The 14,994-nt window shown below is 46.6% G+C and overlaps 1 protein-coding gene across 1 annotated transcript in view; it reads left to right on the top strand.

Moving 5' to 3' along the window:
* ETFA (electron transfer flavoprotein subunit alpha) overlaps positions 1-13,158 on the top strand; it is a 1,125,730-nt gene extending 1,112,572 nt beyond the window's left edge. Inside the window, exon 12 of the mRNA XM_069624450.1 lies at positions 12,912-13,158. Within this exon, the coding sequence (XP_069480551.1) occupies positions 12,912-12,950 (39 nt within the window). The 3' untranslated portion in view covers positions 12,951-13,158. The remainder of the gene's footprint in view (positions 1-12,911) is intronic.
* The last annotated feature ends 1,836 nt before the right edge of the window (positions 13,159-14,994 follow it).

The raw sequence follows: 14,994 nt of genomic DNA, 5'->3' as shown, positions 1-14,994 counted from the left end.
CCCAGGGGAAGACGGGTACACTATAGGGTTCAATAAAAAACATGCAGGAATCCTGATGCAGCATATGGCGAAGCTATACAGTCATATACTGGACGCAGGAAGGGCGCCTGCTACATTTAGCAAAGCACCGATAACGGTGATCCCGAAGGAAGGGAGAGATCCGACCCAATGCCCATTCTACTGACGAATTTCGCTACTGAATGTAGACGAAAACATATTTACGAGAATCCTTGCAACAAGACTAGAGGGGAAACTACCTTGCATAGTGCACCCGGACCAAATGGAATTTATTGCAGGAAGACAAAGGCCGGATGCGATAAGAAAGACACTGGACCTCATGGAGCACGTGAAGCGGGTTTGGGAGACCAGGCACTACTGAGTCTGGGCGACGAAAAGGCCCTCAATAGAGTGGAATGGGGCTTTCTCTTTGCTACACTGCGTAAACTGGGGGTTGGGGACAGACTGTGTCAGGCGATAGGCACAATTTACTCGGGACCAACAGCAAGGGTGGTGGTAAATGGGATGAGATCGAGGGAGTTTAGGCTCGGTTGGGGGACCAGGCAGGGATGCACTCTGTCTCCCCTGTTGTTTGCAATGACAATGGAACCATTAGGGGAGATGATACGACATGACTATCAAATAAAGGGAATACAAGTAGGACACAAACGCATAAACTGAGCATGTATGTAGACGATATACTGTTGGGCTCAATACAGCGGGTGCTCAAAACTCTTGAGGAATATGGGGCAGTGTCAGGCTTCAAGGTAAATGTTAGCAAGTCGGTCCTCCCACCCCCCCTCAGGGAATATGTGGATGAGCAACTTAGGAACTGGCCAGATCTAAAAATCCAAGTGGAGAGGGACAATATAAGATGCTTAGGGGTGTGGATACCAAGGGATCTGAATAATTTATATGGATGCAATTTCCCCCTCTACTACACAGACTGTTCGGTGACTTGGAAGTCTGGTCAGAATTAACAGTTTCGTGACTTGGAACGGTGAACGCGATCAAAATGGCATTCCTTCCTAGAATATTATACCTATACCAAGCCCTCCCAATAGAGCTCCCCGAGTCCCACTTTGCGGAAACAAAAATGCAGATACTGAGATTCCTCTGGCAAGGGGGTAAACGGAAGGTGGCCTAAAGAATATTGGTGCAGCCCAAAGATAAAGGAGGGATGAGATTGCCCGATATGCACATTATAGAGCGGCCCAGTTCAGAGGCCTCGTACATCACCTGCTCATGGAAGAGAAAAAAAAAATGGGTGGGGATAGAAAATCACCTGTTCCGACCAGTGACCCTAGGGGAATGGCTTTGGGTGCCGGCGGCCACGTCACCTAGCAGGTTACATGCACACAGAATCGTGGGCCCCCTCTGGGAGTTATGGTGGGTTAGGAGCGAGATGACGGGTGTTACAACAGGGCCCTCGCCTCTTAGCCACATATGTGCCCCCTCTGATACTGGATCGTATACCAGACCACGGAAGGTTTCAAGACTGGTTTGAAGCAGGATTTGAAAGGGTAGGGCAGGTCATAAAGAAGGATAACTTCATAGAAGTGACTGAGCTGGAAGAAACTCTGGGGGTGGGGGAGCATGTCTGCCTTTAAATACCTACAGCTTAAAGGGGGTGTTAATGTCAGAAGATTGGAAGGCGGAACTACAGAGGGAGCTAACAAGAGCGGGAAAAGTCTTGGACACAGAGAAAGGGACCAGGGGTGTTATATTCAGATTATACCAGGCGCTGCTAGAGGCGAAGGGGGAGGATGTTGACACACTCAGGAAGAAGTGGGACCGAGACCTGGGAATAGAGATGGAGCAGGAACAGTGGAAATCCCTATGTGTGAATGCCCATCGCACATCTGTGGCATGTCAGTACAAGCTGCACTGACAAACGCTTGTATAGGTGGCAGTGGAGCCCAATGAGGATAGCTAAAATGTTCTCTGGGGCAGATCCTCACTGTTGGAGGAAATGTGGACAATCGGCAAACTATTGGCACATGTGGTGGGACTGTGAGAAAGTACAGCAGTACTGGAAGGAGGTCCTGGGGTGGATAAAGGGACTAGATGGGATCGATAGAAAAATTGGCCCAATACTGGTGCTATTCGGTATGGAAACTGTAGACGGGGAATGGACGAAACTCCCACATATGCCGCACCATCTCCTCCTGGCAGCCAGAGCGTGCCTGGCAGGAGGATAGAAGAGAGAGAGGCTCCCGTCCGAGGAATAGGAGTGGGCCGCGAAAGCATTAGACCTATACAGGATGGGAGGGCTCACAAGGCAACTGCATGATCGGATCCCGACGACGGCCATGGAACGGGCTCCTTTTTTGGTAAAATACGATCCGGAGCATCCTCCAGAAGATGATGTTGGGGGAGACACGAGGGAAATGGGCAGAGAGCGGGAATGGAATGATCAGAATTCTCCCCTGGTAAATGGAGAGTGCAGAAGCGGCGTGGGGAAGACAGAGCTGGTGAAGGGGAGAAGTAAATGAGCACGGACTGGAATGCCCCCGCAGGGGACCTGGAAATAGGCATGGAGACTCATGGGGTGCATCCGGTAAGATTGGGACACTTGACCTAATGAGACCATCGAAATGGCAGTCCTGGAGCCACGAAAGACTGGCAGGGGGAGTTGAGTGGGGAGGGAAGGGGAGTTTGCAATTTTTGTTGGGTGTTGGAGCTTAACAGTTTAAAAATACCAAGGTGAACTGGAGTATTAATGTGCAAAATGTTGACATGATAGGTTGTAACCATGCTGCTTCACCAATAAACAAAAAGTAAAAAAAAAAAAAAAAAAGAAATGTACATTCTGCTACCTGTAGCGAGTTGGTATTACCCATGCCCCAGAGCTCAACCCCATAATGTGCCGCCTGTCTGCTGGCTTGGCTCTTGTAAATCTGCAGAGTTATACTCACCTGCCCCATAGTCCTGCCTGGATAAATCTCGACACAGCCCCACAGTGCCTTATTAACTTGAGTGCCGCCCTGTTTACCTGATCACCCCACATGCAGTTGGCATTCATTCTCACCCCCGGATAATCATACTGGGTAACCTGTTCAACTGGATCGTTGTGGTCACTTTCAGGTCTTATCAACACCCTTAAGTCCTGCAGGTGTTTCCAAGATTCAGTGTTCACCAGAATGTACTCTATCAAGCTACTTTTAGATCCGTACCAAAGGTTGTTCTGGCAGGTTGGCCGCTCTGGAACCTTTCGTTACACGCCCTTAGACCCAAGGACAGAAACACACTAGCTGCCACCTGGGCATTATTATCTTTCCTCCCCGCCCGCATTGCTGGAAGTGGGTACAATTTTACCGGGGTATGAAGTGGCATACCCCCTCCCCCCCCTGCACAAAGCGAAGGAAAAAGTTACCCCATACATGTGGAGTGTAATGTATTTACCAGTGCTGAAGAACCCATAGAATGCACCTCTGACTGTGGAGTTATTAATCTGTTGGTTCAGGATAGAAGCAGTAATGAAGGAGCCCCAGTGATATCAATCCCATTGACCACATGGCAGCAGGCTCAAGAGAGGGGTCAGCGGCGCTCCCCCCAGGGCCAGCTCCCCTCGCGCACAACAGATAAGGAGAGAGCAGCTCTGGCGCTTCAAAGGGCAGGAGGGGTGATGTCATAAAAATACCTCACCCTTCCAAGAGAAAATATGGGTGCAGTGCACCCAGGGGTTGCAAAAATAGTCAGGCAGGGCAAAGAACAAAGAGATGCCCTCCCCGTCGCCCCCTCATTGAGGCATAGGTAGTCAGCTGCCTGGCTGGCTGGGTCGGCTGCTTCCAGCCCACACAGAGGACTACAGAGACCCAGGGTCCTATATAATGAGCTGCTTGTAGCTCGAAAGATCACAAACTGTTTGTGGACCCTGCACGGGGACCCAAACAATTGAGCAAGTTCGCTGTGTACTCAACGTCTTCACTTTTTCTTCCCATTGACCAATAGGTTCTCCCCTTAATTTAATGGGGGATGGCAAGGGTGAACCAAATAAAGCCCTAACTCCCCAGCAGGTGAGAGGAGGGAAGTACAGCGCGAAGATGGGGAAGAAGGTTGATATCCAGAGTCCTGGAGTAGTCTGGGCCCAGTGAGCCAAGCAACATGACGCAGGCACAAGGAAGGCAGCTCGACAAGATGGCCACCGTGCCAGACATTGGGGACACCCGCCCGATACCGCACCAAGGAAGGGAGCAGGTGAAGGAACGAGTGGAAAGGTGGGACTGGTGTCAACCAGGTACGTGACCTACAGCCTATCCTTCATTTGCGCAGGGCAGGTTCTTGCTGTGTCCATATGGGCAGGGCATGCAACGGCTCCAACAGCTGCCCGCAACCCCGTCAATATTGCCTATCACCCCTTGGGCCTGTGAGGACAGATTTTTTGAAAGGTTCCTATGACTCATGAAATCTCCTCGGATGGGAGGGGTCATACTCAGGGACGCCATCAGGAACGTGCTCCCGGCAATGGCCCTGGCGCCGCAGGCCCCAGTACAGACGCCCCTGGTCCCTGTGCAGCCTCCGCTGCCCGCTCTGGCCCCCCAACCGAATGCACAGGCGGTTCTGTATAAGCCTCCGCTGCAGCCTCCGGCTCCGGAATCCACACCTCAGCTTTCGCCTCCCACCACTCCTCCTTCGGTGCCGGACCAATTGGACCGCCAGGTGGAAACAGATGAGGAAGAGGACCCCGACACACCGTCGTCAGCCAAGGCCTTCCACGAACGGCTTGCAAGGCTGGCAGAGTACTTGGGCCTTCCTCAACCCGAGGTTGAGCAACCAGCATATGGGGTCCTTGCCGAAGTCCTCATGCTACGTCCCGCAGCTAGAACGGGGATCCCTATGCAGAAGGATGTGGTCGCCTTGGCCAAAAAGGGCTGGCTCAAGCCCCACTCGGTCCAGCTGGTCAATCGGCGCCTGGACGCCAAGTATAGGCAAATGGAGGGGGATACACTCTTGCTATCAGCCCATCCTCAGCTGCTCTCCTCTGTGATTAATGCAGAATCACTCTACTCCAAGCAAGGAGGAGAAGATCTTGGAGGCGCATGGGAAGAAGCTGTATTCAAACGCTTCCCTGCATCTTCATTAAGCCAACGCGGATGCCATGCTGGCAGCAGTTAACCATAGGCTTTGGCGGGATTTCCTCCCAGAGCTTCCGGCGCAGAGCTAATCACGATTCAAGGCGGGACTGGCAGAGGACAAGATGGTGGCGCAAGACATCATAGAGTCCATCGTGGCCCACATTGACACCTCTGGCCAGGCAATCTGCATTGCCATAGACATGAGAAGAACAGCCTGGCTCTGTGCCACTAAATTCAACCCAGATGTACAGAAACACATCTTAGACCTGCTGTTCGAGGGGGGTGATTTCTTTCACTCCACCACAGACGAGGAGCTGGATAAAAAGAAAAACAGCTTGAAAACGGCAAAGTCTTTGTCTGTCCTTACAAAGACCATGCCCAAAACGTACACCCCATCACAGCAGTCCTCAGACAAGGGGCGTGCATACGGAGGGTTCCGCGGCTTCCAAGAGCGAAGGTCCGGCAGGCGGACTGCTCGCCGACCCAACATCGGCGCAAGGAACAAAAGGGGGGGGTAAGGGCTTTTCCCAGTCCCCTCCTCTGCAACAGCCTCGGAGGGAAAAAAGGCATGACACATCCCTCCGGGTCCACGTGTCTCCAGTGGGGGGCAGGCTTGCTCTCCATGCACACTTCTGGCACCAGAGTTTCGCGGACCCCTGGATCCTCTCCGCATTAGCCGCGGGGTACCGCCTACCCATCCCAGCCTCTCCTCCCTCTTTCCGTCCACTCCCACAGGTTGGGACAGCAACTCCTTTGGTGGAGATCCGGTCTCTCGTCGAGAGCCAGGCAGTGGAGGAAGTCCCAGCCTCCCAGCGAGGCTTGGGCTTCTACTCCCAGGATTTTTGCCATTCAGAAATAGAACCAGGCGGGCCTGAGAGTTGTGCTGGACCTTCCCACCCTCAACCTCTCCCTACCTCTACAAAAATGTGAGATGGTTACGCCAGCTTTAATAGCAGAGACATTGTGCAAGGAAGACTGGATGTGCCCCATGGATCTGAAGGATGCGAACTTAAACGTCCTGATTTGGCAGCCCCATCGTTCTTTTCTACGATTCAGGATCATGGGATACCATATCCAATACAAGGTGCTCCCCTTCGGCCTCAACTCAGCCCCCAAGGTCTTTACCAGGCTGATGAATACAGCGGCGGCCCACCACGTCTACCCGTACCTCGACTACTGGCTCGTCAGGGCTTCATCTCCGGAAGTCATGCACCACACTTCCCATGCTCTTATGAACACTGCACGATCTGGCCTTTTCGCTCAATCTCAAGAAGTTGCAGCTGCAGCCCACGCAGAGACTGACCTCCTTGGGGCTCATCTGGGACACGTGCTCCGAGAGAGTTTTTCATTCGGCAGACAAGATCATGGCCATCAAGAGGGCCACTGCGCACTTCCTCAGCAGAGAAGTGACGTCGGCCTGGTGGTACCAACACCTACTGGGTCTCATGACAGCACTCCTATTGGCCATCCCCCACACGAGACTCAGGATGAGGAGGATACAGCTCCATTTCGCAGCATCATGGAATCAGGAGCGGGGCTCTCAGGCGGTAATGATCAAAGTTCCTCCTTCTCTTCACCCGGACCTCATATGGTGGTCCAGGGACTGCAACCTGCGGTTGGGCAAGCCATTCCAGCAACCTACCCCACAGGTCACTATCACTATGGCCTCCTCTCTCAAGGGATGGGGGGCCACCCTGGACAACCACTGCGTCCATGGCACCTGGACCCGGCAGGAGTACCACATCAGTTGGCTGGAACTGAACACCATCTGGCTAGCGCTCAGAGCCTTCCTTCCGGTTATCTAGGGCAAGGTTGTCCTCATCCAGACGGACAACTCGACCAGCATGTTCTATGTCAAAAAGCAGGGAGGCACCAGATCCCCTCCACTGACTGGCATTCAACATGTGGGAATGGGCCCTGGAAAACAACGTCTACCTCAGGGCCGTCCACCTCCAACCTGGAGGCGGACAGGCTAAGCTGACTGGGAGCGGACAATTACGATTGGCAACTGAACAACCTTGTGCTGCAGGAGATCTTCAGCAGATGTGGACACCCCCAGGTGGACCTCTTTGCCGCCTGGGACAACAAGAAGTGCCAACAGTTCGCCTCCTGGCAGGGGCAGGGGCCCGGGCTCCCTGTGCGACGCATTTCTGATTCAGTGGAAGGCATGACAGTATACGCCTTCCCGCCCACACCGCTGGTACACAGGGTGATGTGCACGATCAAGGAGTCTCGCCACCTCAGCGTCATTCTAATAGCCCATGGTGGCCAGTCAGGCCATGTTTCTCAGAGCTGCTCAGCCTCTCAGAGAGACCACCCAATCACCTTCCGACGGGCCCAGCACATCTGCTGGCGCAGCAGGGGGGCAGGGCATCCACCCTGCTCCACAGAAACTAGCATTCACAGCGTGGTTCCTGAGCAGGTCACGCTAGGTCATCTCAGCCTTTCCCAGGCTGATACAGAGATCATACAGGGCACAATGAGCAAGGCTACCAGGGCCCAGTATAAACGCAAGTGGACCAGGTTCCGTCACTGGGCAGACTCCAAGGATATCAACCCCCTGGCATGTACGTTGGACAACGTGCTCTCCTTCTCGGCGCACCTCGCCCACTCGGGCGTGCAGGTAGATACTTGCTGCACGTACTTGGCAGCTATTAGGGACTACAGAAACTCAGAGGAGGAGGTGTTCTCCTCCAACCCGATTGTCAAGAAGCATTTGATGGGACTCCCAAGACTCTACCCGCCCATAAAGAGGCCATACCCGGTATGGGACCTCAACATAGTCTTGGGAGCCCTGGCACACAAGCCATTTGAGCCTATGGCGTCCGTGGACATCAGGCTGGTCACCATTAAGATGGCTTTGCTAGTCAGCCTCACCTCGCAGAGTCAGCAAAATCCAGGCACTGGTCGCCTCCGAGCCTTATAGTACTTTTCACAAGGATAAGGTAGTCCTGCGGACACACCCAGCATTCCTACCTAAGGTGCCTTCCGCGTTCCATCTAAACAAAGAAATAGTGCTGCCTATGTTTTTTGCTGACCATAAACATGAGGCACAGAGCACTGCGTCGATGTCAGGCATGCCCTGAAATTCTTCTTGGACAGGACCAAGGACTTCCACAAGTCAGATGCTGATGCTGTAATCACACTTTGAAATTCAGAGATATTAATTATATGACAGACTCAAAGTTGAATAATAGAGCAATCATTGTCTCCCTCAGTAGCCTGATGGTGACAAAGTAGACAGGATTTATTTACACATCCTTGATTCATAAAAATTGTTGCGTTCTCTGAATTCATATAGGTTTCCAAATAATAGTCATTATAGTGGTATGCTTCATCACCAACCCCATCTCTTCCCAACCTATATCGCATATTCTAGTTGCTGCCACCATGTCCCATCCCTCTTGGAGATCTACTCTTCTCCGGGTAAATAGTCTACCTTCTTGACGTGTCCCACACGTTCAATGCAAGGGAAAATCCCTTTATAGCACACGTCACAAAAAAGGGGTTCTATGTACATGTTGTGTTTTCATAAATACAATTTTATATGTATGTAAAAGAGAGATATAAACAAACTAACAAAGTTACTTCCAAAGTGAATAGGTTGTGAAACATTGAATTAGACCAAAAACTTAAGTGTTGATATAAGTGTTTCAAAAGGTTTTCTTGTGACACATCCGGTCCAAACTATCCAGGGTATCGGAAGTATGGAAATTAAAAACTTTCAATGTATATTCAACCAAATAAAGAACAAAAATGTTCAGATAATTTCCTAATAAGTTAGAGTAATTGCAGTGTGTCTACTGAAGTTCACTTAAGTTTCAGCTTCAAGGACCAATATATTTAAGCCAAATCTACTTCAGGATGCCAACCTTGTTGACCTTAGGTTCATTTGTACCTAACTATACAAGTACATTATACTTGATCAATGCCACTCAGTCATCTTGGATTTCATTTTACATTGTGTTTGGAAACAAATGCATATTTAATAGAAAATATTGGACCTCATTACGAGTTTGGCAGCTAATCCACAGAAATACCTCAAAACAGAATTACTGTTACCACCACTTGGTCCCGCAGATTTGCTGCGGGATTACAAGTGGTGCTAGGGCGCGGTGGAGTTAGTTCCCATTTTGGAGTTCATATGTCTCCATTGTGATTTTGGCAGAATTACCGTCAGTGGGTAATGATGCCGATTTCGCTGTTTTTTAGCGGTAAGGTTCCAGATTTACCTCCAGCATTTTGCCAGAGGAAAATCCTCCACTTTATCACCAAACCTACAGTACAGCGGTGCAGTAATGAGACGGTAACAAAATGAACACTGTTTTTAATGCACTGCTGTACTCGTAATGTGTCCCATTAAATGTTCTTCATAAGGATGCACAAAACAAGACCTGTAAGGAAGCATCTTTAAAACGGTATAAGTCTTCGTATTACAGTAAGACAAGTCTTACTATTATACCAAGGGCCAAAATCCACTTTTCAGTGTATACAAAAGAGCACTGGACCAAAAACAAAATCTTAACCCTAATTGGATGATGGGACTCGCCACAATTCAGATTTAGTTTTACTGAGGAGGAACAAAAATGGTGTCAGTACAAATAACAAAACAGCTTTAAATGTGGCAGTATTACTTGGGTGTGTAATACTATTTGGCCAAAAAGCTTTAAAGAGGGTGTTAGTGGGCTCTTTGTTGTACTTGGAATTAAGGTCTAGCCCACTTCTGCTGACCTGCACTTTTACCTAATCACGTATGCTAACATTTTTCCCCCACCTTTTCTTGGCAGTGAAAAAGTCTGCAATCGTTCTTAGAACCGGAATTACAGCTGTAGGACAAGAACATTGAATGCATTCCCCTTTATGATACTAATTGCCTAGTTTATTGCAGTATATATTGAAACTCACCTCACTTACCTGCCAGCTGAAATAATGTCACGGCATGAATAAAGCGTGACAGTGGATTCACGTCTTAAAGCTGAAATCACCAAACGACAGGAAATAGTCATGAGCATGTGAATCCATGTAAAACCCATGCTGGAGAACAGAATTTACAGGTAAGTAACTTGTTCCTTTCATATCACCATCCTAAGAGAGATGTCTGGCTACTTTTTACATTACCATTGAGAGAGGAATACGTTAGTGGGTAGAAACCCCTGCACACTAGTATTGACAAATCTTCCTAAACACTGCTCAAAGAACTTGTATCTGTTGCGCCCTGATACCCTTGGGTCTGGTGCGCATTACAAATAATAAAACAAACTTCGGGCAAATCTTCCTAACAGCAACATCTTATTTAAGCCACTACGCAATTCTGTAGGCTTTCCATGGACATGTCCACCTTTTAATTCATTTGTTCTACATGCACAGAAACACAATTGGTGATGCTGGTTGAAATTAAACCAGAAATAAAGCATGTAGAATTGTATCTGTCATGAACCTTCACGTCTCTTCCTAGGCGAAGCACCTCTGACCGGTTTTAAAACAATCAATAACATTAGTTTGTTCATCTGACCTGTTTTTTTTTGTTTTTATTTTTGCCATTTTCACTCCCCAAAAGCACAGTAATGATTATTCATAAACTGGCAAGTAAAACATGGACAAGTAACTCAATTGCTTTAAGGCATCAGGCTGCTTCTCGCTCCCATAATGTGATGTGTTGCTATGGGGAGTCAGTTCTTTTTTCTGCTATTTGAACCAAGGATTTTGGAACAGTTTGCTCTACTATTCAGCGGCAAAATTTGTGTTTTTAATCCGAATTGAAAGCCGTTTTTTTTTTTTCACTCAATGCCTTTCATTGGCCACTTGTTACAGAGGACATTTTGTTTTTCTGTGGTAAGGAGTATTTCCTACTTTTCACATGTCCTTTTTTTCCTCAAACAACTATTTTCAGTCTGTTGACAAGTGTGCCTTCTGTGATCAGCAAATCGTTAACAAAAGATGATTGTGTACTTTCTATTGTTCTTCCAGAGTTTCAGGATTGTTTCAGGATCCCTTCTCAGTGTTTAGTATATACAAATGGGTTGCATGGTCCAATTAAAGGAACTTGGGGAGTAGGTGAGGACTACATTGGGAGTCTTTTGTCATGTCCTGCATGCGCTGGGCGTTGGTGCATTAGCACTAACAGTAAATTGATTGACTGACATTAAATACTAGTGGTGTTTGGCTTTACAGGAGAGTGTATTAGGAAGAAAGAGAAAGAGTATGGGTATGTTGTTGTACTTGTGTCATTATACAGCAGCTGAATAGAAATGTTTTATTAAAAAGAATCACGACAACATGTAACTAAGGTTGCTATTTTTTAGTCCATATTTCACATCCAATGTCTGAATCTTTAATAGTTAATGTGACTTCTTAAATGCTACCTGCTTTAACAACAAGCTGGATGACTATCGACTGGATCAATCCAGCAAATCCCTCCTATGAAACTGTATCTACCCTACAGCTAAGCAGTGGGTATGAGTGTCTGTGCGGGTTAGGGAAGCATTGTCAAAGATTTTTGGAGAACCACTTACGGTGTTGTTTATTCATATTGAGATCATTGGTCGAGTCCTAGATAATTATTGCGCCTGTCCTTCTCCAGAGGAACTTGGAACAACTATACACTTGTTGTTAAGTTGTAGTCAGTTGAAAGATATTACCAGGAGAACAGTGTTACCCTTGCTCATGCAGAAAATGATTCCCTGATTGTAGGCCTGCATCTTTTCGCATTCTTTAACTCCACAGCCACTGTCATCTTGGTCTGTTGCCCTCTGGGCCTCCTAACCGAGGAGAATGTTGCCCTACCTACCCCGATGAAAAAATAGGATACATCTTTCAGTTGCCGCCAACACATAACTTGTGAGGTTTTATTTTTTTACTGCATTCCTTGTAATCTGAGATCTGCTCTATTCTATTAATTATGTTATCCTGGTTTTATCTAATATTTATGCATAGTTTTACATTTTTTATTTGTGGTTTCCTGATTTATATTGCAAAATGAACTTGATACGTTTTGTTGTGTCTTGCCAAATTGCAAACTAGCCAAAATAAAGCAATTAGGCTGATCTTGTTTTTGACCATCCCAAACCATCCTTAATGCAGCTTTTCTCAGTCTTTCCCCAAATCACATATACGACCGTCAGCATCATACAATGTGCAATTCACAACAATGCTTCTTCCTAGCTCAATTAAGTATTTTTTCTTTTGCTTCTCCTCACTCTTCGTACCAGGATTTTGTAAACAACATCTTAGTAGATGGTGCTTTTCATTTGTGCTTCAGTTGTTTGGAACGCTCTCCAGTTTCTTCTTTGAGAGGAAGCAGAATCTTCCCATTTCAGACCGAACATAAAAAGTAATTTGTTCCACAGTCCTTCCAAGTAGCCTTCCATAAATGTACCTCTCTCCTCCCCTATCCTCTTCTCTCAGTCCACGCGCCATACCTTTGTGCTTTTGCCCATCTTTCGCCATTTTCACCCTAAAGCAGTATATCAATTTTGCACAGACACATTACAAATCATCAAATTCCCGTTGAGATGGTAGAGTTCTCCAATTCTCTGACCTGACTGCATATATATGTGTCTGTGTGTGGTTTGTTACCGGGTAGACAACTGACAGTGGTAGGTTGAACTAGCAACTACCAAAAGTCATTACAATGAGGGCGTAATACTCTATTTTGAAGCACTTAAATTACAGTATTCACTCAAGTGGTCTGTTGATTTTACCAAATCTATTAATTGATTGTTTAAAAATTACATTTTGAAGCATTGTTATTATTCAATATGCAGTGGCATGAAGAGAAATTCTAGAACTCTGGAAATAAAGTAATAACACATTTGATTTTCTGTTTCTGTCCTGCAGGCAGTTCCCGAAATGACAGAAATCTTGAAACGAAAGTGAAAATAATCCACTCAAAGCTAAAACACATTGTAAATCATCAGCTCTCAGTCTGTAAATGATGTACTTTTGATCCTTTTTACTGTCATTTTATTACACCTAAAAAAACAAATGTTATTGTCTTTTGATCTTTCATATATTTGTTCATACAAACTACTGTAGTCACTTTGTTTGAGAAATGTTCAATTAAAACAAAGCTTAATGAACTAAATCTTGGGCATATGATGTATTGTTACTTGAACTGTCCATGCCATGACTTATAAAATCTATAATTGGATTTTATTTTATTAAATGATTTGAGGAAGGCAGACTAGTGCACTACTTTTGAAACCCCAATAGCGAAGTACACCAAATTGATAAATATGAAATGGCCAGTAGACCGATCAGAAAGGCATCTTTTTAGAACAACTGATGGAAGCTTACCTGTAATTTCAAATGCCACTTCTACCTCTCTTGCTCCCATGTGGATGCACAATTTTAAACTATTTCTTCCCTGTTGACAACTGTGTGATCTGTTTTGATAAAGAAGTTCAATCTTTCCTTAAAGTGAGTAATACCTGTCAAAAAGCGCTCGACAGATTTGCTTCTCTGTTTACTGTAATAATTCATCTCTAATTTAAGGTGCAGCCCACAGTGTCCTGAGACAATCCAGCCTTTATGTGATTTAAGGTAGTCACTATGTTATGAAATCCTACTCTCCCCATAAGTAGTACATTGAATACCCATGGTTTTGCTCTATGTCCTTCTTGTACGACTACTAAGCTCAGAGGTGTTTTGGTCACAAAGGTAAAATACAATTTGAATTAAACAGTTTCCCTTGATCATCTTTGTATTGGCAGCATTGGTCAAGGCCAAGAGGTTCCCTTGGGAAATGTGAGTTTTCAGTGGAAGCCTGTAAACAACAATTGTGTTGTGTTCCAATCAAGGTTAAATATAAATATGCACTTTACTCAAATTCATCAAAAGCCCAAACTGACCACATCAAGGAACATTTGACAGTATGCCTGGCAAAGGGCACCTAGTCCATCAGTTAAATTCCTTAGTCTCCATTTATTGGCCTTCACAGAATCATGCCAGTCTATGGGGTTCAGCACAGCAGCTTGAATCTACAAACTGGAATGTCTCAGCTGCGTTCAGATACTGCAGGTGGAAGTATAGCCATAATGGCTCATTGGTCTCGAATGGTGTCTCAAAGTAGAAGCCGAAGATTCTGTCCAGGCATATTCAGGCAAGAGTCACATAAAGAAGCTGGATGGGTAGGGACAGCTTAGAACCAGGCATCCTAACAAGCTTTCTATGCAGGATTCAACAGGCATAGTATGGCTTGGTGCACAGAAGGTGGTAATATACGTGAAGCATTTGTATCTCAATCGTGGTTCGATAGTGGCTTAAAATTGTTTCAGATGAAATGCTGAACTACAGCAGTGCCAAAGCTAATGCTCTTGGAAGCACCACAAGAGTTTCTTATAGGTGAGCAGTGCGTACTGAGTGCACAGCAGCTTCCTGCGTCGTCTGTAAAGCACAATTTATTTTCAAAGATGAATTGTCTATAGTACAGCACAATGAGAAGCACCCCAAACAGTTAAAACAAACTCAAATCAAGGTATATACAGCAGGTAGGTGATCTTTGCCGAACTGTGTAATTGAAGTATGTGAAGTTTTAATCTGGTATCAGTTGACCTTTGTGACTAGAGAATGAGGTTTTTTCTGAGTGTAAGCCATGTAACTGCTACACAGCTCCATTGGTCATGAATTGTATGTTGAACTTGTATTATAGATGGGGTTGGGGGGAGAGGGTGCTCGAAAGCCCAACCAAGATGGCTGCAGACTTTTAATGGGGGTTCTTGGTTAAGTAGCCCCGGAACGACCAGCCACCCATGAAGAACATAAAGGGAGAGCTGCAACAAGTCTTGTGTGGGATGCTTCGGAACATTGCAGGACTTGCAGGGAGAAAATAACAGTGGAGGGTTCAAGGCCTGTTGGCAGAGGTTACTCATGGGAAACAGGCATCTTGGTGGTACCGACACCATATTCTGTTAGTGTAGAT

Source organism: Ambystoma mexicanum, chromosome 11, assembly GCF_040938575.1.
Source record: "Ambystoma mexicanum isolate Mex_15411 chromosome 11, UKY_AmexF1_1, whole genome shotgun sequence".
In the NCBI taxonomy this organism is placed as follows: domain Eukaryota; kingdom Metazoa; phylum Chordata; class Amphibia; order Caudata; family Ambystomatidae; genus Ambystoma; species Ambystoma mexicanum.
Note: the sequence above shows the minus strand (reverse complement) of the source record. Positions and strands in the feature narration are given on the sequence as shown.